At 38.2% G+C, this 23,023-nt stretch overlaps 1 protein-coding gene across 1 annotated transcript; it reads right to left on the reverse strand.

Moving 5' to 3' along the window:
• Positions 1-1,510: 1,510 nt before the first annotated feature.
• On the reverse strand, positions 1,511-22,749 carry NAF1 (nuclear assembly factor 1 ribonucleoprotein). The gene is made up of 8 exons (XM_080370976.1): positions 22,527-22,749; positions 20,052-20,190; positions 16,831-16,924; positions 13,170-13,252; positions 11,988-12,148; positions 8,176-8,227; positions 4,753-4,858; positions 1,511-2,192 (listed from the first exon to the last, which is right to left on the reverse strand). The coding sequence occupies exons 1-8, from the start codon at positions 22,694-22,696 to the stop codon at positions 1,780-1,782; spliced, it is 1,218 nt and encodes a 405-aa protein (XP_080227102.1). The 5' UTR covers positions 22,697-22,749; the 3' UTR covers positions 1,511-1,779.
• Positions 22,750-23,023: the final 274 nt, after the last annotated feature.

Consider the following 23,023-nt stretch of genomic DNA (forward strand, 5'->3'; position numbering starts at 1 on the left):
TGTACATACACTTCCTGTTACCTCACTCCTTTTCCTGGTGTTACGCTTACCCTTCAAGTGCCCCTCTGGATCTCAAGGCTGATTATGTCTGTTCGTGCCAAGGACATACGGCACGTCATCAGCACCCCGAGTCCGAGTATGACATTGACAGTTTCTTCCTCCTTCATCTAATCAACATGGAATCACTTTTAGGTTTAATAACACACTTGTAACATCTTGCTTGTTCTTCACCTGCCTGCATGCTCCCAATTACATCTGATTTTACTGTACTTTGTGCTTTTTGCATGTGTTATATACTTTTTCCTCTCCATTATACTCAAAACTGTTTTTGTCTTAGAGCCAGAATTGCATTTCTTCAACTGAGCAAAGGGAGTATTTGCAAAGCAGGCTTCCAGTGCCAGCCCTACAATATCTTGACATCCCAGGTACTCCTCTACACTGCATCCTGTGCTGCCACTTGAGGCTTCTGTTACCATACCAGGACTCCATTCCTTACACCAGGGGTCCTCAAACTACGGCCCGCGGGCCGGATACGGCCCCCCAGGGTCCTCAATCCAGCCCCCAGTATTTACAGAACCCACCCACCCTGCCAGGGGTTGGGGGGGGGGGGGGTAACCAAGCAGCCACAGATGACTGCCTGCCACTTCATCCGCGTGCTGGCCCCCTGGTTAAAGTTTGAGGACCCCTGCTCTACACTGTCTTACTGTAGTCTACAACAAGTAGGCAAGTAGTCTACTACTACCATCAAACCCAGAAGTACCCCATTCTGCACAGAATAACTACTTACCACCACCATCTACCTAAAAACCTGTATGTATACACACTAAAAAAAAAGTACATGTAAAACTAATTTATCAGACCCAAGTGGTCATTAACAAGTTGCTGTTATAGCTAAACCAAATAAAAAGAAAACTCAGAAAGCAAATTGCTAAGCCTCAGTCATGAGGCTGCAGTGCATTTACTCACACCTGTGACTTATCACTAGCAATAGTAATAGCTGGGCTACAGCTTAGATAGCCAGGAATCATCCCCTTCTCCTTTCCTCCAAAAAGGTAAACGTGTACAACAGACAAGAATTTGACATTTTACTACAAAAAAATAAAGCAACAAAAACCTGCAACCAAGTTACACATTGTCTGAAACAGTTTGTTGCCACTGTAAAGTACCTGTTTGCCATAAAATTTCAGATCTATATAAGCTTCTCAGTTGCACACCTATGAAATGTTAGTTTTAGATGTATTAGAGAATAGAATTATTACTTAGGTATATTACAGAAAACTTTATGAGTCTGAAATTAAATTCTAGTTCAGTCTCTCCCTCTGTGCATTAAATTTTTCCTTCATTCTTACCTGGCATTAGAGTAAAAGCTTAAGGACCACCTGCAGAGCTTAATTCACAGTATATGACCACTTTAAAAGTATTAAAACACCACCTACGTGACACTTCCTCATCATTATTATAGATAGCTACCTAGATTCTTAATTACATAACAGATATCCACCACTACATACCAGTCTCCAAAAACTTTTATTTATCATCCAGAACTAGTAGATATTATAAAAATAAAACATTTCTTAACATTCAGTTATTTTTATCATACAGAAAACACATATAGAAAAAAGTTTTCTATGTATGTCCCACAAAGCATCAAACTCTGTATGTGTTCTACTGTTGGAGGAAAACTAAGCATCTCCAAAACAAGGGAAATAAGGGAATACAGTCTTGGCAGCCTGTTCTTCCTTTTAAATTGCAATGTTCTGTATGCACATTTGTGGAAACCTAGTAAGGCCTAAACTGAGGAAGAGGGCTATCGGGAGGAGGTGGAGGAGGTGGAGGTGGTAAAAATGGGTATGATGTGTTGTACATGTTTGGGCCTGTCCAAATCATATTCAGATTTGAAGGCATAAAGTGGAATTGATTCACATCATTAAAAGATCCAAAAACTGGAGGAGGCGAGGGATACTGTTGCATCGTTGGATTTTCTTTTCTATGAGGTTGTGGAAACACTGCAGATTCCTGATGCATTCTGTTGTCTGAAGAGTATACCTGAGGTGGTCTTACTTGCATCCTCAAAAAACGTGGAGGGCCTGACAGAGGAGGATATGGGCCCCTGGAGAACCCTCTGCCACGGTATCCCCTTGAATAACTTGAAGCAGGCTGCTGCATTGACTGATGAAGTCCTTCATTATCACCTTGAAAACAAACAACAAAAACAAAAAAAAACACAGTTACAATATTATTTTGGAAAGATTAAGGTTAGTCCTGGCAAATCTTTCAAGGTGAAGTCAAGGAAATTTGAAAAGTAATCTTAACAAATAACACTTGCAAATAATACATAAACAACACAGTAATACTGGCAAGCCTACTGTTTAGTAACACATCTTGATTTATTAGAGTAATATAGAACGGATGATCCTGAGGGTTGGAAATGCAGTCATTAAAAAAGAAATTTCACTTTGCCTCCAGGCATTTTCATTTACATTAACGAGTCACAAGAACACTCAAACTTATGTATTTTAAATCTCATTTTAAACCAAAGCTTCCAAAAGCAACAGATTCTAAAACTGAAAACAGATCAGTATTGCATTACACAAAAGTGGTATACAGCTTTCAGACCTGAGTTAGTATTATAGCACAAACACAGGACACAAATTATTCAAACTCAAATGATTTAAATAATCTTACTCTATCAGAAAAAAAGGCAGCCTGTACCTTTAGCCAATTAGCTTTCAGCATTCATCTTTCTAAGATGATTTTTTCCCTGTACAGGTCACTGTAAGCATATACTTAAGGTTCATAACCAATGTATTGCCACTTTATATAAATATCCTAAGAGCATTAAGGGGATAAGTGGTATAAAATTAAGAGCACCGAAAGGCTATAAAATTAAACTGAAACACGATCTCTAAAGGATTTCAAGGCTAGAAGCAAAAAGGTATTTGGGGACATAACACCACATAAAATCACTGAATTTTAAGAACCTACGTGGACTTAACCCTTGGTGTTAGACTATGTAAAAGCATGTTCATCTTTGAAAAGCTAAGTCTGGAAAGGTAGTTGGATACCAAAATTCCTACTCATTTTCATGGGGGATTAAAACTTAAGACTCCTTTGGTGCATGCAGGCCTCTCAAAGGCAGTGAAGTGAAAGTACTTGGTACTTGAGTGAATATTTTTGTTGTTCTCCTATCAAAGACTGTAACAATGAGCCAATTTTAATATACTCAGGAGTTTTATGAAGATGCAACCAGGCAAAGCTCCAGCTGACACTGTTTGTGCCTCAATTTGCCAGATATCCTTGTTGAACTCCATAGCCAAACGAAATTGCACATAATGTCAATTCATACCATGTTATTTACAGAAAAACACAGTGAACCATAAGCCATACTCCCTTGACAAACTGTGACAGTTCCTCCTGTCGTGTTCTGTTATGGAACACGGTTCAGTAACAGCCTCAGCAAACCCCAGGCAAAGGCAAGTCTGCAATAAGCTGGCAGAATAAGGGTATGACGGAAAACACCATATGCTAGGTAAGCAAAAACCAGGAGAGAAAATAACCATGAGCAATGAGGGAAGAGTATGGCACAATTCAGATCCTTCCCTTAAGGGAAAACTGCAAAACCATACACCAAAAGCCAGTCCAAGAAAGAGCACAGCTTCATTTAAAGGGTACAACAGAAAGATGTACTGCACATGGAGTACAAGGGTTAAAAGGACAGTTACTGACTTCCCAGATCAAGAGAAAAGGTATTCAGTGGGGTGCAACGTCTAGCAGCTTTACAGAGAAAGAGCAGCAAACTCATGGAAGGAAGCCCAAGAAAATCATGGACAAGAAGCACTGTGCTGCGGACAGCTGAAGCAACCCGATACATAAGTGGTCAAAAGAGGTAAGGTGATGGGAGTAATATTTAAGAATGGTACAAAAAGCATGCAACAGAAGTAGACCAGTGAGAACAGAGAAAAAAGGATGCAATTTAAGTTAGTCAACCAAAATGGCAACAAAAAAGCAAAAATTTTTGTGAGTAGAAAGGCATGACAGAAGACAGACAGGAAAATCTGGTTATTGCAAACAGAGCAGTGCTGCAAAAATATACCTGGAACAGGTCTCTCAACCGCAGGAGAAAAGGTGGTGAAGAAAGCTATGTATATTATGAAAAACTCTACACAGCTTATTAAACTACTGTAGGCTTATCTAATCACTGTGTTAGGTAAACAAGTTCTTAGTGGGCTACAGAAGTAACAGTTATTTCAAAGAAGCATTTATATGCCAGAGTGAGGAAGAACTTCCTTTTTAGATAGAAAAATAAATTCCCCACCCAAGGCCTGAGTCTTCTCCCCAATTGTCAAAAAAAGGGTTTCTAAAAACTGTACACGGCCTTCTATCTTCTCCCTGCACTCAAAGGCTTAAGCTGCATTTGGGCCCCAACAACCCCTGCAATAAGCAAACTCTGAACTCCAAAAGGCAGCATCTGTTCTATATTCTCATGGTGTGTCAGCTGACATTGTTGTAAGGAGCCTTTCAATCTCCTCTGACAACTGTCCTGCTCCTATACTACTACCACAATTTAATGGAAAAAACCTTCTTTCTCCTTTAAAAAAAAAAAGGAACATAGCCACAAATTCATTAAAGTAACTTTGAAAAGCACAGAAGTACTGATTAACTGTATGAAAGCTCAATCATTAAGATAGACAACACTGTATATTTCAAACTCAGTTTCACAGATAAAAGCACTCTCCCATAGCATTCACTCACTTGACGCATTTGTTTCTGATTTTAATTTCTTCCTTCCTTGACTCTGAGGCTTCTTTTTCTTCTGTTTTGCCTGTCTTTCTTTTTCATCATCACTGAAATCCAAGGCCTGGTTTAAAAAAAAAAAAAAAAAGGGAAAAAAAAGGAGAGAACAAAGCCATATAAAGACTGCAGAGAAATTCAGTTCTAGCAATAAATCATTATTTAGAAAACAATCCATCCTTCTGTCAGCTTAGAAGAATATTAAAGCTGCACTTCCCTATTTTGCATTCAAAGAGCTGTTGTGTGTTCAGCTGGCTTGTCACACCAAAAAATTAGCATTCCACAAATTTCTCATAAGATAATTATACAATACTCAGTTACTCTTTCTAATTTTCCTAAGAACAGCAACATTCAAGCACTGAACACACATTTTTGATTGCCTAGACATTCGTAACAGAAAAGTTGGGACTGAGGGAGCTGGCTAATTATTGCCAAGAAAAAGCTTTTGAAGCCAAACTGCAGACTAGGGGAATTAAAATACGGATTTTTAAAATGCATAAAGATTCATGTGGTGACCAATACTTAACTCAGCACCATTAAACTACATTAAATAAATATCTCTAAGCTAGAATTGTCACTAAATTGGAATTTTCTGTATTTATATTTATTATATTTAATAACACTGTTCCCATTAAACTTGCAATAGCGACGTTAGTCCAAAGGAATTTTCAGCTTGGGAGAATGTTGTCTTTTACAAGAGATTCAATGTCACTGCAACTTTTTGTTCCTGTTACACGAGAGTTTTTCTACCTTTCAAATCCTAGCTTATGTTCAGAATGAGGAAAAGTTATTAGTGAACAGGAAGGAAATCTGCCAGCATTTTTTATCATCACTAGAAAATTGTTTGATGAAATAAAGCTAAGACTAGCCAAAAGTTTAAGTATACAGTCTTTCAAAGCTCTATTGATCACATACCTACAGTCCAATTCTATACAACAATTCTAATTCTTAAGTGATGACGTCTCCTCAAGAAAGGAAGGCAATTCACACTCTGAACTGATAGATGAGCATTCTTTGAGAGAAGCTAACACCGCTCAGCTCAGTTCAGTTTATGGGAAGAAAAGATAAGACAGTATTTCAAAACACATCATCCTTACTGTAGCAGAAAAAGCAACATTCACAGCTGACAGGCGGACACATCGTTACAGGACCTATCTTCAGGCACAGAAAAGCCCACGTCACAACATCTCTCCTTTGAGCCAGAGGAGCTGGCCTGGGATAAGGACCATGAACGCAAAAATTGATACTGTCCCTCACAGCGTATCCTACTGGACAAGCTGTCCAACTGTGGGATCAGCGGGTTCACGGTGTGCTGGGTGAAGAACTGGCTGAAGGGTAGAGCTCAACAGGTTGTAGTGAATGAGGCTATGTCTGGCTGGCAACTGGTCACCAGTGGTGGTCCTCAGGATTCAATTCTAGGGCCAGTTCTGTTCAATGTATTTACCAATGATCTGCATGCACAAGTTGAATGCACCATTATTAATGATACCAAAATGGGAATGCTGTTCACTGTCTTGAGGGACAAGTCTTGCACAGGGATCTAAACAGACTGGAGCATTGGGCGATGATAAATGGAATGAAATCTAACAAATCCAAATGCTGGATTCTGCACCTAGGACCAAGGATTGCCTGGCACAATTCTAAATCAGAAGAACAGCCCTGCAGAAAGGCAGCTGGGGGAGCTGGTCAGCAGCAGGCTCAGTACGAGCCAGCAGGGTGCCCTGGCAGCCAAGAGGGCAAACCGCACCCTGGGGTGCATCAAACACAGCGTAACCAGTCAGTCAAATGTGGTGATCATCCCACTGCGTCCAGCGTTGACGTGGCCTCCCCTTGATTACTAAGTGCAGTTCTGGGCCCCACAGTTTAAGGAGGAAGTGAAGATCCTTGAATGGATCCAGAGGAGGGCGAAGTAGCTGGTGAAGGGGCTGGAAAGAATGTCCTATGAGGAGCGGCTAAGGACTATAGGCTTGTCTGGTTTGCAGAAAAGGAAGCTGAGGGGCAACCTCGTTGCTCTCTGCAGCTCCCTGAGGAGAGGAAGGGGAGAGGGAGGTGCTGAGTTCTTCTCCCTGGTACCCAGTGATAGGATGCATGGAAATTGTTCAAAGCTGCTCCAGGGGAGGTTTACACTGGACAGACATCAGGAAGCATTTCTTCACCAAGACAGTGGTCAAACACTGGAACAGGCTTCCTAGAGAGGTGGCCGATGCCCCAAGCCTGTCAGTGTTTAACAGGCATTTGGGCAATGCCCTTAACACACTTTTGGCTTATGGTTAGCACTGAATTGGTGAAGCAGTTGGACTAGATGATCACTGTAGCTCCCTGCCAACTGACATATGTCTATTCTAGTCTATAAAATTGGGTAGAACTAGAAAAAGAACCACCACAAAAAACACACTTCCTACTTAATCATGAAAAGTACATACTACATAGCACAGAACTATGCTAACCATGCAAGCTTTTGCAAAATTCAAAACAGACAGACAGATGTCTTTGGGATACTCCAGGAGACACAAGGCTTCTACAAATTTCAACTATTTTGTCTAAGATACACTTAAAGTAGAAATCACAAGAAAAAAGTGACTCAAGCATTGAGCTAGAAAACAAATCTCATGAAAACACCTCAATACAACTACCAGCCTTGCAATTTTTATTGAAGAAGAGAATAGTCATGAGAAGTATGGTTAAATTAAGGAGAACTGGACAGGAAGCCTGGGTATCACTGAAGAAATCTTTACAGATCCTACACTAAATGATGTCCATGGTAGTGAAGAGCTCTCACTTCTACACAATCCCATACTACCGCCTTTGTATGGAAGAAGCTCATCTCCTGTCATTAAACTAGTGTTTCGTAATAGCAAACACTAGGGAAACCTTACTAAGAAGCACAACACAGGTGCTGTCTAAATTAATGGAACAGAGCAGTCAGCTTAAACACCCAAGTAGTACAGTTTGCACATTATTAGCAGGCCTTTAAAGGCAAACAATTGCTTCTGGTAAGGTAAAAGAAAAAGCTGCAGTGAAAGCACAGCAAGGACAAGAATTCTCTAGCTCAAGCAACACTATTAGGCACAGTTAAAGCACTGCTACTCAAAGTTGCCAAACAAGTTCCCGAAAGACTAGAAGAACTGAAGGTAAAAGGATACACGTTTTTCCAACTGCAAAAAGCAAACAGAAGACAACAGCCAGCACTCTCTACACTGACTGTGACACCTCTCCAAGAAAAGCATGATCTTCTTCCCAATGACTAACAGAGGTACATCTAACTCCTGTCAGCATCAAACAATAAGCTTGCTAACTAGTTACGCTACATAAAAAAAGATTTCTACATATGCCTTGTGTAATCAAAAACATTAAATAAAAAACACCAAAAAAACCTATAGTTACTTCAGGTGGTGGCTCTTGGTCATTCTTCCAAGACGCATCTGAACCTTTTTCCCTAAAAGGAAAAAAAAAGAAAAACACCAAATTAGACAATCAAGGTGAAGGAAGACGATGATGTAAGGAGATATGAAACATCTTTGAGTCACATAGTAGCAACATATTCCAGGTTAGAAGTCATTTGCAGGAACTGTACTATAGCAAACAGGGTAACACTTTCTTCAAGGTATCAAATCTCCTACGCCAGAAGTTGCCTGTTTTAAACGAGGTGTGTTTTTATGTTGTTTTTAAGTGAATAGTAATGTATGTGTCAACTTAGGACTTCACTATATATGTCCCTTGAAAAATCCTATTTTGAGTGAAGACTGAACATCTCACACATCTAATATTAAGCTTTGAGCAATATTCTCTCAAAACATCCTTTTGAACCTGAACTGAGGTAGCTCACTACAACTTTCATATGCTAACTTCTCACTACAGTCACAAGCTTTTATATACTTCTGGTTTCAGAACACATATTTCCACTTGAAAAGGACAATGAACTAACTAGTAGGACACAGGCTTTAAGTATAACTATAATTTAGTGAATCTGGCAAAAAAACCCAAAACTCTCAGACTGGCTTACAAGTCTGTTAGGACAGTGTTAGTTAGATAATTAGGTTTCATCTTCTATTTTGTTCTAAATATAAAATTAAAAAGGCAAAAGACACTTAAAGCAAAAACTCAATTGTCTTGCCTGACAAGCACCAAAATTATTTAAGTGGTATCATGTGTTTCACTCACCACTAGGAACTTCACTAAAAATCAAGTCATTTCTTTGATTAACAACAATTTTGTGGAACAAATTTAAATCATGCTGTTAAAAGTCTGTGGAAGGTTTTTCCACGCTGCTCGCAAATTTAATATGTTTTGGTCTGGAACATCAAAGCACAATCCTTATCTACACAGACAAACTACATGAAATAATGCAATACCAAAAATTGTTATTTCGAAAATGGAACTATACAGTTAAAAACATCAGTGATCAATGTGTTCAGTGTGAAATGTCTTCAACCAGTGCTCTAATAACCAAGGGCTTCTTTACATATTCAAGTCAGCAAAATCAAGCAACAATAGTTACATCAAAGTACATAACCATCGGCTCTAGGTAGCCTGGACTTAAGAGGCCCTTAGTCAAAGGCTGCCCATGAGAAGGCTGGCAATTCATCTGGAGGTACTTTGTGCCTTAATCCCTAACCATCAAACTGAAGCTCACAGGCTCTACATATCACTAGAAAACCATAAAGACACACCACTTTCTGATTAGGAGCAAATTGTATTAGCAAGCCATTCTAAAATTCAATTAGAAGAAAATGTTACAGGGAGGAAAGGAAGATAAGGACTCTATATGAGTAATTTCTCAGCTGCAGAAAACTACCTACACAAACATGAAAAGTGACTTTTTAAATTGTGAACCAAATTTTTTGTTTTTCCCTCTCATCTTGCTATTTTGGAGCAATACACACCTGCCAGAAACACCAGAGCTCACAAACTACAAGACCTGTAGTCATTAGGCAATATGTAGTACCACTGACTGCAAAATTTAAACCTTGTAGGTTCTTCAGGAAGCTTCTCTCACTCTCCCAAGGCAGCCTTCCCCTTTTCAACAAAACACTTTTCATGCTCTGAGATAACTTAATGTTCTTTGCAGAAGATTAAAATTGTAATTCTTTGCTTTCTGAACTCAGATACTGTAAGAGCTCGAAGTCTAACAAAAGGTGACTCAGGAATCATGAAAATACATGGGCTTCTTTAGAATTACTTTGTGTTTCAGGAAATACAACACAAATCTCTTTTTAGTAACAAATTATTTTGCATTCATGAAGTTTTACACTACACTTGTATTTACTTTGCTATAAAGTCTAATGCTTATTCATAGCACTGCAACTTCACACAATGCAAGCAGATCGCATTCCAGATTTCAGTGAAAGCTTCAAACTTAAGGTTTCTTTCAGACCTCAATCCTGATTCCTTTCCTCTTCAAAGTATCATTAGTTTTGAGTAGCAGCTCTAAGACTTCAAGTCTATAATACTCCACAAGATAGTCTGCACACAAACTAACAAGCAGCAGAAAATAAAAATCATCGGTCACCAAGTTTGCAATCTGCTACAGTCTCAAAGCCTTCTTGTGAAGCACAGCATGCCATCTTGGTTTCTTTATACAGACAAAACAGCACAGGTCAGAAATCACAATTCTTTATCCTTTTTCAGTGACACCTACTTTGTGAAAAGGCAACTTCAACAAATAGTACCAATTGCCTCACCAAAGCTTAAAAACTTTACTACAATACTCAAGAATAAAATTTCTTTTAGTGAAATTTACTTAAATCACATTATTCAGAAATTACATTTTATGTCAGAGTAACAGGTGTTCACCCTGCTCATTTTAATGCAGGGCAAGAAATAATGTCTGATGCACTGTTCAGCTGCGCTTCTAAGTCATGAAAGTGTGAAACATCTTACCTAGTGTTCAATTTTGGGCCACATACGATAGTGAAGTACTACAAAAAGACAAACAGTTCCCGAAACTACTTGCGAAGCATGTAACAAATGAAAACATGAGTCTCATCTCAGATGCTGAGTAGGGCACACAGTTACTGATGTAGCAAGCAGTTTATCAGAGTCTGTGCAGTTACTGTGCTAAGCAACAAAGTTTAATGGCACAAATCAAAGACCAGCTGCACCAAAACAAGCAGCAGAGCAAGGAAGTGATCTATTTTGGTCTTCACTGAAGGGAAAAAAAAAAAAAAAAAGATGCTTGTTGCTTCCACAGAAATGGAGATAAACTAAAAGAAACAACAAAAAAAAAAACAAAAAACAAAAACAAAAGACTCCTGCAGGGCTGGCCACACATGCATAACTAAAGAAAACAATTACTCAGTATGAATACTGGCAGAGGTGCAATTAATGCAGACACCAATATTATTTGCTGTAGTCAGAAAAAATTTGCATGTCAGATGAGATCTAATCCTACTAAACAGAGACTAAGGCACTTGTATGACAAAGGATTTTTTTTAACCTACAGTTATTTCAGACAATTAGTTATCAATAATTAGAACACTAATGTCTAGCAGTCATTTACTGTACTTTATTATTCTGTATCTTTTGAGTGCACTTCATTTTAAATGGCAACAAGTCCTATTCATACATGCTGCTTTCCTCAGACAGACTGGGATACACAAACACTTTTCAGAAGTTTCTGAATATTATACTACATTGTTACTCAAATCCCTCCCCTCCCCTAAATTTACAACCAGTAATTTTCATAAAGAATTGTTTTCCAACTGTGCAATAGACTAAATTTCAGTTCTGGCGTTGTAACACGAAATAAAAATAATAAATACAAACTTGTTCAGAATTCAACTGAGTTTATAATAAATTATGAAACTAAAAAGAATCTGAGGAACAACAACATCTGGGAAGTTCAGCTTGTAAAACCAGCGCATGTGTATGTGTGCAAGAAGGTGTGGGGGAGGGAATTATCAAAAAAATTTTTCTCATTATGGTATTTTAATGAAAAGAAAGCAAACTTAATATATTGAGTAAGAAACTACTAAACTTCAGTAATTATAACACTGCAGAAGCTTGTTGTTTAAAGCTACTCTGTACTGTTCTGAAAGGCACCTTGTTATTAAAACACAGTTGAGAATACCTAAAAAAAAAGTTGTAGTGTCAAGCTTAGTCCTACAGTTTCTCACTCAAGGTTGAGCCTTAATCCAGCATTTCTAGCTCTATTAAAAAATACATTATAACCAAATTAGAAAAGAAATGGGACTCACTGTTTTAGTTTCTCTGCAAATATATACTGTGTGAAGTCCTCCACTGATGGAACAAAATACATATTATCATGCACATTAATACCTTTTTCTTTGATATGCTCAGAGCTGTTAAATCTCAACACATAAAAGGGATGTAACACAGGACCAAATATCTCAAATATCTGAAACACAAACAAAATGAAAATGTTTAAATAAACCACCGAAAGTAGACAGCTCGTTTCATTGTAGACAACCATAAAGCTTTAAGATGTTTTGTATCTAAGAAGTTTGACACACTTGGAAAAAATGTAGCATCAAATAAAGTTACTTAAATGCTTTAGTTTTATTACCAAATTTTGTCTGACAGTGTATTTCTCCAAGATAGTATATAGTATGGAAAAGTAAGTTCTCATAGGTCGACATTGCCTTTGCCCACCCAACTGCACTGCTTTCACTGCTTGCTTCCTCCCCTTCAGCCATCTTCCTTTTTGTCGAATCTCTATTCTCTGCCCATTGTCCTAATCATTTATTCCTCAAAGATCACCTTTTCAAGACACCTTTACGTCACTGTCCCTGCCTGTTCCCCAGTTCCACTAAGAGCAAGAGAATTCTGAGGTGTTGTACAGAACATCTGCAATTTCAGGCTGAGGGTTTTTTTACTTCACTCACATCTAGCATTCAAAGATATCGCAGTAGTAGCCATTCTAGATGATGGCTTTCCTTCCCCAGAAAACATAAAAAATTCACTGCAACACTCTTCTTAGCAAACATTCTTCATTATACTGCACAAAGCACACATTGACCTTAAACTGCAACAGCAGAGCTTACATATGTAAACATTCCCCATTTTTCCTGAAACTTGACTCTAACTTATCCAATCTTTGCCCCCAACTCCTGGTAATAAGAGCACAGCCTGCTATTCAAGCCTTCATACACCTGAAAGCAAGGTCTCCCTCTCCACAAGCACACTCATAAAATAGCAAAAACTCACCACACATTGTAATTCCGTAAGGATTCCAAGTTAAAAACTCTTGAGATTAAAAAAATAGCTGATTATAGCAAGAGTCAAAAAAAACCAACCACAAACTACTCATCAAGGAAACATTATTTTTCATTTAGTTGACTTCAACACTACTTGCTGGAACATAAAAGAACACTTTGAATTTTATGTTACAATAGCAGGGTTTTATGCTTTACACACACCTTTCCTGCTGCTTGCCGATCTTCTTTAAAAATTATGCTTTCCTCATTTACTGCAGGTAGGCCCCTCAGTGATTCAATTATTACTAAAATGGAAAAAAAATCAATTAGAACTTTATGTATCAACAGCAGCCTGTAGTTAATTGCAAAGAAACTTATCAAGCCACACCATTATTTGTCTACTGAAGCTCATAGAGCTTCATCTGAAAATTCTTTTGCACACACAAAACTACTTACAGTCATACACCCCTTCACCAGTTATATACAAGTGGTAAGATTTACATTTGTTTAAAGAATTGTTGTTCTCTGGGGTAAAGGAAGAAAGGAGACCGGATTATAGATACAACAGAGAAGTCTCAGATATGAATGTGTATATATAGCTCTATTTACTCAGGATGTTTCTTAATCAAGTACATAGTAGAAATAATCTATTTCTTTGAGTGCAGATGCACATGTACATTGTCTTCTTAATATTCCAAATTAAATTATCCTTGGAAAAAAGAATGGAGATGGCTATTCAACATAGCTTCCACTAGTAAGTCATAAGAATAGGACCAGAACACAAAAGATGTCTGGCAGTCCAGGCACAGAAGCAACCGGTGGTGTCATTTATGTATGCAGACACACAATTTGAATTATATGATGTTAAATTGCAGATATGTAAGTTTCATACTACATTTAGGCCTTGATCTGTGATTAATGATTGTATGAGTGATCAAAGCAAGCAAGTCATTCTAGCAGCTAAAAATATGAAATCTGAACACTTAAAAATGGACACAGAAGCATGGTCTTCCTGTTATGTTAAATACATAATTTGATATACAGTCTACTTCATTTTTAGGTCTTCCATATTCAGAGATAAAAGAGATTATCCTTTGCTGTAATTTTTAGAGTACTTAACTCTTCTTTGGCAGTAGTTCCTTCACATCTGCTCCTTTAGTCTACAGAAATAGTGGGTCTTCCTTTACATTCAGCAGGAATTATGCTTAAAGCTGTCAATACAGCTGCCTAGCAGCATTACACACAAAAATTCCCATTCTGAAGGTAATATTTTGTACCTCTAAAACAATAGAACACTCAATTAAGCATCCCCAGTGCCCCTCCATCATCAAATAAAGTCACTCAAGCGCTTATTGTCACTCAGGCTCTAACAAAAACAAGATTATCCCCAGTAAACTTACCTAACAGGACAAAGCAATAAACATCTCATCAAGCTAACTCAAGCTTTGCTACTATTTCAATCTGCAAACACCTTACTAAGCATGCCTGTGACAATGCTACAGGCTTAATAGTTCTCCAAATTTCAAGAGAATTGGGGATATCAGTTTAATTTGTGCCTACCTACAAGACAGTGACAGAACCCAGCGTGTGACTTCACTCTCATGAGAAATACACCTTAGCCAAACAACCAACCAAAAACTGCCAACAAAAACCCAAAACACCACACACAAAAAATCCACACCAGAAACACTTCAGAAAATGATTCATCACACATAGCCCCCAGTCTTCCAGCAGGCTAAGGAAAATATTCTGGAAACCTAAGTCATGCCAGTCCCATGAAAGTCAGGTGAAACACTCTGACCTACAGTCTATTTGACTTACAGCTTCCCCTGCCCCAACCCACCCAACATCCTCAGCTTCTACTGTTCCAGGGCCCAAAATGCACTCCCAGGGCAGGTTTCTCATCTACACCAAAGCTGTCTACTTTCCAGGCTACGACCCACACTGGATTTTTCTCTTCTCTAAGTACCTTGGAAACTAAACACAGCAAAAATTCTCCTAGGCTGACCGAATGTTCACAGAAAGTACTGTCATCTTGCTTCTAGCTAGTGTGAAGCAAGCAGGAACCTGCATTGTTCTAGCCTTCAATTCACTCTGTAGTATGAAATAGCCAGCTTACAGGTAATACACACTGCAGACTGAGGAAGGAACTTGGAACCTTGCTACAGAGAACAGCAGAGATTTCTGACACATCAAAAGGGACAGAAAGTGTTCAGAATACCGACTGTTGGACCAAAATAGTATTTGTGGTTTCCAAAAGAGACCTCAGCTCCCCTCATACTAGATACAAACCTGATATACATAGTTATCAAGTTAGTTCAAAAATCAAATACCAACCCATAATTACCTGGCAGAGTCCCTAATATGGCTACAAATCAATTCAAACTGAAGCCGCTCAGACACATTTCCAGAAGAGTGGGAAAAAAAGGAAAATATGTACAAAGACAAGTCATAAAGCAAGGTAGTAAAAGCAGAAAAACAACAGCTATCTTGGGGGTTTATTCCATTTTTATGGCTTTATTTCATATATGATTATTAGTCTAACTTTCACCAACTAATCTAAATTCAACCCTTCACATTTTCCAGTTGCATAAAAGGAAGATGAAGACTGAAGAATTCACCTATCAGTAAATTGACAGGATTTGAAAGGGTTATACTCACTAAGGAGAATTAGAAGCTAAGGCCAGTTCTCAAAACTAAAGTCTAAGAGCAACTATGATTCAACAGCTTCTCTTTTAACTTATTTTCAAACCATTATTTTTGCTGAAAACTACCTTCAAGTCCCCATTATTATCAATAAACAAGAAAGACCAAAGTAGAACAAAAGGACAATGACCAGTTTACTACCATCTACACTCTCAACCCAGCTTCCTGCACATGAGTGAAATTAAATCTAACTCTAAACCTACACCAACAACAAAAACACTGCAAAGGAATTGCCTATATTACCAGGAGTCTTTTACAATAAAATAAAATTCAATAGCAAAAGCTATTTGCTTGAATTCTTTCGTACCCCACTCAACATAAATATTTTCACTTCAAAATTTAAGTTGATTTCTAATCTTTATAAGCAAATTGCTTTGATAGCAGTTCAAGCAGAATGAAACACTTGAAATACGTTTAAATATAAATACACCACTGATGTTTTATCAGCTTCAGCAAAACTTTGATTTCATATATCAAAACCTGAGGTCCCAGGTAGATCCAGAAAAATCCCTAGTATCACCTGCAGTTAAGCTTACATTCACTGTATGTCTCAATTCCATTAAGCTTACCCTCCAGCACCTACAAATCATGTTAGTCATGCTGCCCTGTGACTGCTGGCACTGGCAGCCTGCATTTGGTCAAGGTGCCAGAAGTGGGATTAAAAAGAAAACCACCATAAAAAGATTTGTACTGTTAAAGAAACAAGTCTTTTTCCTGTCCTCATATATTAACAAGCAAGCACTTGAGACTGCATTGTACTGCATCTGTGCCTTCAGTTACACACTTGCTATATCTTCAGAAATAATTCAAATACAGCATGCACAACCCCACAATTTTCTTAAAATACTGCAAGTTTCATCTCATTGTCACCAGAATTAATATAAGGACCATAATACACAGTGAAAAAAGGCTTTTAAATGAAAAAATTAGAATATGAAAGCTAAAGAAAGATGTATAATAGTCATAGTATCTTAACCTTTAGAAGATTTAAGCCAGCTAAAAAAGGAATTCAACACAAATGTTATTTGCTAGTCCAAGTTCTCAATCAGCAACCCACTATCCCCTGAAATAGAATGCTGCAGTACTGACACTTTGAAAGAACAGCTAAGCACACAATTAATGCAGAGATATACAGAGATTATTTGAATTAAAAACAAAGCAAACATATCTTGCCTACCTAGCTGCTCAATGATGCTGGAGACTGTCCCAAAGAGCTCCATTTCAACATCATCAGGCAGAATTATTGATAATTCTTCAACAGGAGGCAGTTCCTGAAAATATCAAGTCAATGCTCAGAATATAATCTTGTCACACCAAGACATTCATCACTTGGTTGCTGCATAAATTTGACAATCAGAAAAACCTCCTAGCATTTTGAAGATTTAATAAAGAAGTCTAGCTTCACTTGTCTCTTCCAGTATAATTCTAAATGAACACATCTTGGGGGAATGTCACTTTTTGAAGACACCTTTTCTATCGAGATATTACATATTTCCATTGCAACTAAAGCAGAAGGCAATTTTCTTCAACTGGAGAAGACCAACAACAGATAGATGTTTTGTTCTTTCTCTTGAACTTTCAAGTTAGATAAATTAAGTTTAATGTAAAACACAATGATTAGATAATCAGTAATCAAGAATCAGAAAACTTGTAAACACATTCAATGCCTGACAGAAGAAAAATCTACACAGCAAGAGGTAAAACAGTATGAAATATTCCAGGTATGTATTAACTTATTTGACAAAATTATGTCTGTCCATTTATGCCGTAACTCAGATCGTTACAGAAGATCTAAAGATCACAACAGCCTATACAAAGAAAATTATTTTTAGGTACAAGTTGTATTTGGTACAAGAGGATAATCATAGAGAATGCTTTCAAAAAAACATCAAACTGCAGATACACAAATGAATACTGCATGAACAATATCCAAATTAAAACTATTTCTGCAAATGTAAGCGCCAAAATCTACTAGCAAAGGCTGATTTAACACTGAACTCATCATCTACCTCCAATTTACTCATGCACTAAGATTTCTATGTATATACTATAATGCTGCGAATTCAACATGGACTATACGGCACACAAGGCAAGAGCAACTGGAGTAAGAATTATCTTCAACTTCAACATCTTCTGAATTTGGAGTTAGAATCCAAATCTTATCACTGAACTGCACTTTTAAACGCTATCACCAGAAATAAAATCCTTCTACTTCTACAATAGAAGAATCTTACCCCGTTTTATCAAAACTTCACCTGGTAATCTTCATTCTTAACATAAGTGCTTGGCAAAGGCTTCTAGAGCAACTCAAAAGACTTTGAGGCCAAGACTTCCTCAGATCATATAATACAGCATTAAAGTCAAGATACAAATTCAGAGAGAAACACCCTTCTACAAACAGTGAGTTTTCCCAACGTTAAACCAACTTCACTGCTAAGACTCAGTAGTCATGGATGCCAGAGCAATTCAAAGGCCACAGACCAGAAGGAAGAATGCTAAAATTCTGAACATCAACCTCAAATTGGTAAACTGTACCATCTGTCATACTACATACGATATCTGCCAATCCTACACTTCAAAGCAGGTTTCTAAAATAGTTGCACTGACGCTCCTTAATATGTGCAGGTTTTTTATCCTAAGCCCATATTCCAATCAAGATACTTCCTTTAATCTTTTATTTCATCTTTGACCCATGCTTTAGCAAGTTAGCTATTATTGGGGACTTTTGGGTAAAAGACAAATCATAGTTCATTTTTAACAAATACATTTTAACTTTCAAATTGTATTATCTCAAATTTTTACAATCAACATTTTTACATGAACTCTATTACTGTAGAATGGCTTAGCAAATAATGTAGTTGCTAGAACTTTGGTTCTGATTAACTATCACTGGCAAAAAGCTACAGGTTTGCTGAACCAATGGAATTAGTCAGGCCTGTACTTAAAAGGAAGATGTTTCATAAAGATTTGTACTTGAAGTAGTAAGCTAATGAGACAAAAGAGCGTATCAACTAAGCATTTTCAGACTACAATGAATTTTAATAAATAACTGAAATAAAGGTAACTAAAACCTGACAGGTACGTGTATTTGATTTTTATTTAGAGTCCAGTGCTCTTAAAAAAGATATGCTGTCATAGAAGTGCTTATAATAGCTCTACTATTAATCACACTTCAAAACTAAGTGCATGGAATCAGTACTTGCTCTGATGTTTTACTCCTTCAGAACACAATGTTATGCATGTGTCCCAGTCTTTGAATGTTCTTTTATTCCTGAAATTAATCAAAGAGCTTTGCTTTACTCCAAGCGTCTCTAGAACAACAGTTTAAGAACTAACAACATACTTTTACCTCCTGTTGTTGCTACTACTAATGCATATCAAAGTCTCAGCCTTTCCAGCCAAGTCATCTAGCAATTCACTGCAAACTTACAGAACTGAAGCAAAGGTAAATCTGTCCAAATGTATCTGCTCTTTGGTTTTTTTACTCTACCTTTCTAATAATTTCTTGTAACCCTCACTAGACTTGTTTCTTATTCCAGAAAGCCTTTTCTATGAAGGGGAGAGATCTAACAGAACAGCAGATAGCCCTATACCATTAATATAAATTGACATTACAGTGTTATATTATCCTTTTGTTTTCAATCCATTACAAATGATGCATAGCTAATCATTTGTTAGCAGATTATTACTAAAACTCATTCCTTTAAACCTCTTAATTTTGAGATAATGAGGAATGGCGGAAGCAATACTTAATGAGTGTATTATTTGTAAGAACCAAAACGAGAAGAGTATCTTGATGCAAGTTATGGTTCCAAATTTCAATACATAAAACAGTGCTATAACAAAAAATTGCAGAATAAAACAAATGCAAACCACACTCAATTTTGCTTTTGTGAGTAGAAGCAATGCAATCTGAATCTCTGGGAGGCTTAATAAAACATTCAAAATTTCTCCCTCAAGGGTAAACATATTTGAAATATGTCTGTAAAACATATCAAACCTTCAAAGACTCAAAGTCTGATGAAAGCCTCTAATGTACAAACAACAAAAATATACTAAAATATCCATTTTATCCATAAATTTGTTTTCATTGATTACAACTGTGATTTTATAAAAATATGAACCTAAAATGAGCTGTCAATCTCACTTCAGAGTGGTTTTAATATACTGAAAAGACATTTTAAGTTATTAACCATGCTATGCCTGAACTAGCGTAAAAACTTATTGCAGTACCTAGTGATTGAACATGACTTAAAAATATATTAGAGTTCAGTATTTTAAGTTGAAGTTACTAGTAAAAGGTTTAATATATACCTTAATATATATAATATTTAAAAATATTTAATATAAAATATTAAAAATATATTTAATATTTTAAAAATAACACATTGTACTTACATCAATAGGCAACTCATCTTTTGTTTTAACATAGTAAGACCTGTTACCCTTCCCATGTGGATGATCATCTTCATCAGATACTGTTGAAGGAGAAGATGAAGAGGTTGATGTATCTGATGAACTATCTGAATCCGTATCACTGAATAAAACAAACACGGGAGTTAAGAATATAGACTTCTACATCACAGATAAAAAGAATAGCTAGATTATAGAGTACTCAAATACCTTTGGTTACCAGATATGCTTCTTAAATGTATACCTTTGTATACAGAAGAGCAGCAATCTTTCCTGAACCTACAAGCCACTGGACAAGATCATAAAAAAGTCTCAGCAGAGTAGCAGCTTTAGCACTTCAGAGCAAATGCTAACTACAATGGCTCATTTGGGTTCCCACTGTTTCACTGTTGAGTGGTGCATGTGGCATGACAACAACAACCTTTAAGCCCAAGCAGGAGTCCAACATCAGTGTAACTCCCTGTCAGATGTACATGATAGTCACAGTTTAGGACCTACATTTCATTGGTCTGCAAGTGAAATGCAACATTAGTCACAGGATGACCACTTCAGTACAATACCTAGAAAAACACTGCAAAGTCAGAACCATGTCTGCGCACTATCAGCATACTTCCATTTTATGCACCACTTAAACTCCTAGTATCCAGCAACATACTTGATGTAACTGAGCACAAAAAAATTTCAAAGATAATACATTAAAGTACCTTCTACAGCTCACAGTCACTCCCCTTGTACAATCCCAACATTAGCATAAAGCTAAGTGAAAGTCAAGAAAATACTCAGTCCAAGCAATGCATCTGGCACTATGAAGGTTTAAAACAAAATAATTCTAATGTTTGCAAATAAAAGGGGTTAGTTTCATAATTCATGGTGTGCCTGAATTCCCCCAATACATATTCACACAGATTAGTAATTTCATATTTCTCATTGGCGCATGCACAGTAGATGTTTATTGTCTTAGACTCTTAGTATTTCAAATAAAAAACACAGTAAGAAACCAATTCTTATTCATGTCAACATGCTCATTCTAGCAAAAGTCTATGTTCTTCAGGAGTTGGTGGAAGAAACAAACACATGGAGTAACTGATCCAGGTGACTGCAAAAAACCCGCATTACAAGTCTTACACAAAAATACAAAGACAACCAAACTTTTGTAAAATTGCATCTATCCTTTCTTATCTGATCTGGCTATTGATAAAACAGCACTTCGGTTTTAAGTGATAAATAAAATACAAAAATCTCTCCCTTCCACAAGAGCTGCTTTATTTCTCCTTCACAAGCAAATGAATGGCTTTCAATTAACTGTTGCTGAATTATTTTTTTCCCCAACAAAAGTGATGGGAAAGACAACAAATAAAAGCACAACTCCAAATAAACCTTTTGAAAAAAGCCAAATATGGACTTCTTGCAATAAAATCAACACAGCAGAAAAACAAAAATTCGACTACCAGAGACATACCTCGAGGGGGGGCATGGCGGGAGACCACAAAACTTTGAGATACTTGTAGACAGCTAGTAAGTTAAAGCTATCAGAATTTTATCTTAAATATTCATTTGAACATCAACACAACAGATTTTGAAAGCAAAAGAAGACTACAGGTGAAAACCCTGCCATAGATCAGGAATCTGACTCTCCATTCACTACATAATGTTCTAGTAAAACTCTGAAGGAAGCAAATGAGTATTTCCAGTGACAAGCTTTAACTCATTAGCTGTTATTGAAGCTCAGGATTTTCTTTTTTAAAAAATCCTTAGACTTCATTTCAGCCTCCACTAATTAGCAGGAGCACACACCCATCTTGCAGCAATAGCCCCAAAGAAAACACCAAACTCACTGAAACCGCCAACACGCGCAGGATTCCAAGGGTGAGCCAGAGCCCACATCTGACCGCTCAGTTACCTTGCACCGAGTATACTGAGCACCAAAGCGCAGGTTCAAGCAGAAGATGGAACCTTTTATAAAAATCATACAGGTCAAGAACGAGCTTTTCCACCGAGATGCCAACAATAGAGCATGAGTTAAGATCTGCAAACTCTATACCTTGAATCCTGTAGTCACTTTTTTTCAGCAGTAATACTGCAGGTGTCTTGTGACAAGTAATGCAGGCACACTCTGTGAGGACCACGTCAAACAAAACATTCAAACGGTCACGGTGGCCCAACCGTGACGCTCTACAGGCCACCAAACGCGTGCTTTTACTAACACTACGCCTCACTACCATGGCTTTGGAAGTTCACTCATTCAGCACCAAACCTCAGCTGCGAGTGCCACCTTCAATGGCCAAGGGAAAGCTACCGAAGCGGGTCGGGGGGGGAGGGGGCCCGCGGGGGGAAAGTCAGGGGGCGAGGGGAGGCGGGGTACAGGGCGGGCACGGGCCGCTCGCATGGCGCCCAGCCGCGTGACCCGCCTCAGAGGGAACGAGCGGCCCGCGGAGCGCGGCCCGACCCGGCGGCACCCACCTGTCCGAGTCCGACGAGGGGTCGCCGGCACGAGGCCCGCTGGGACTCGCCGCCGACTCGGCCTCCATTCTCGCCGCCCCGTCCTCGCCCGGCGCCCCGTCCGCGCCCGGCGCCCCGTCCGCGGCTGCGGGCTCGAACGCCAGCCTCCCCATCTGCGCCACCACCTCCATCCCAGCGCAGGCGGCACGAGGGCCGACCCCTCCCCCAGCCGCACGCTATTTCCGGCTGCCCCGCGCGCCGGCGGACGGGTTTGTCTGGGCGCGGTGAGGTCTGGGCGCATGCGCGGGCCACGGCAGGGGCGGGGCCTCCTGTGACGTGCCGGATTTTGGCGGGGCGGTGGGGGCCTGGGTCCATGTTTTACGTTTGGTTAGTCTGGGGCCTTTCTTAAGATAAACTATTCTCTTAAAAACTGATGGGAAGTAATAGAAATTGGTGTTCCCATTATTTTTAATTTGTTCACTTAAGTCTTAATGCTGAGTATATTTTATGGTTAATTT

The sequence above is a fragment of the Falco punctatus genome (assembly GCF_963210335.1).
Source record: "Falco punctatus genome assembly, chromosome: 1".
Lineage (NCBI taxonomy): Eukaryota > Metazoa > Chordata > Aves > Falconiformes > Falconidae > Falco > Falco punctatus.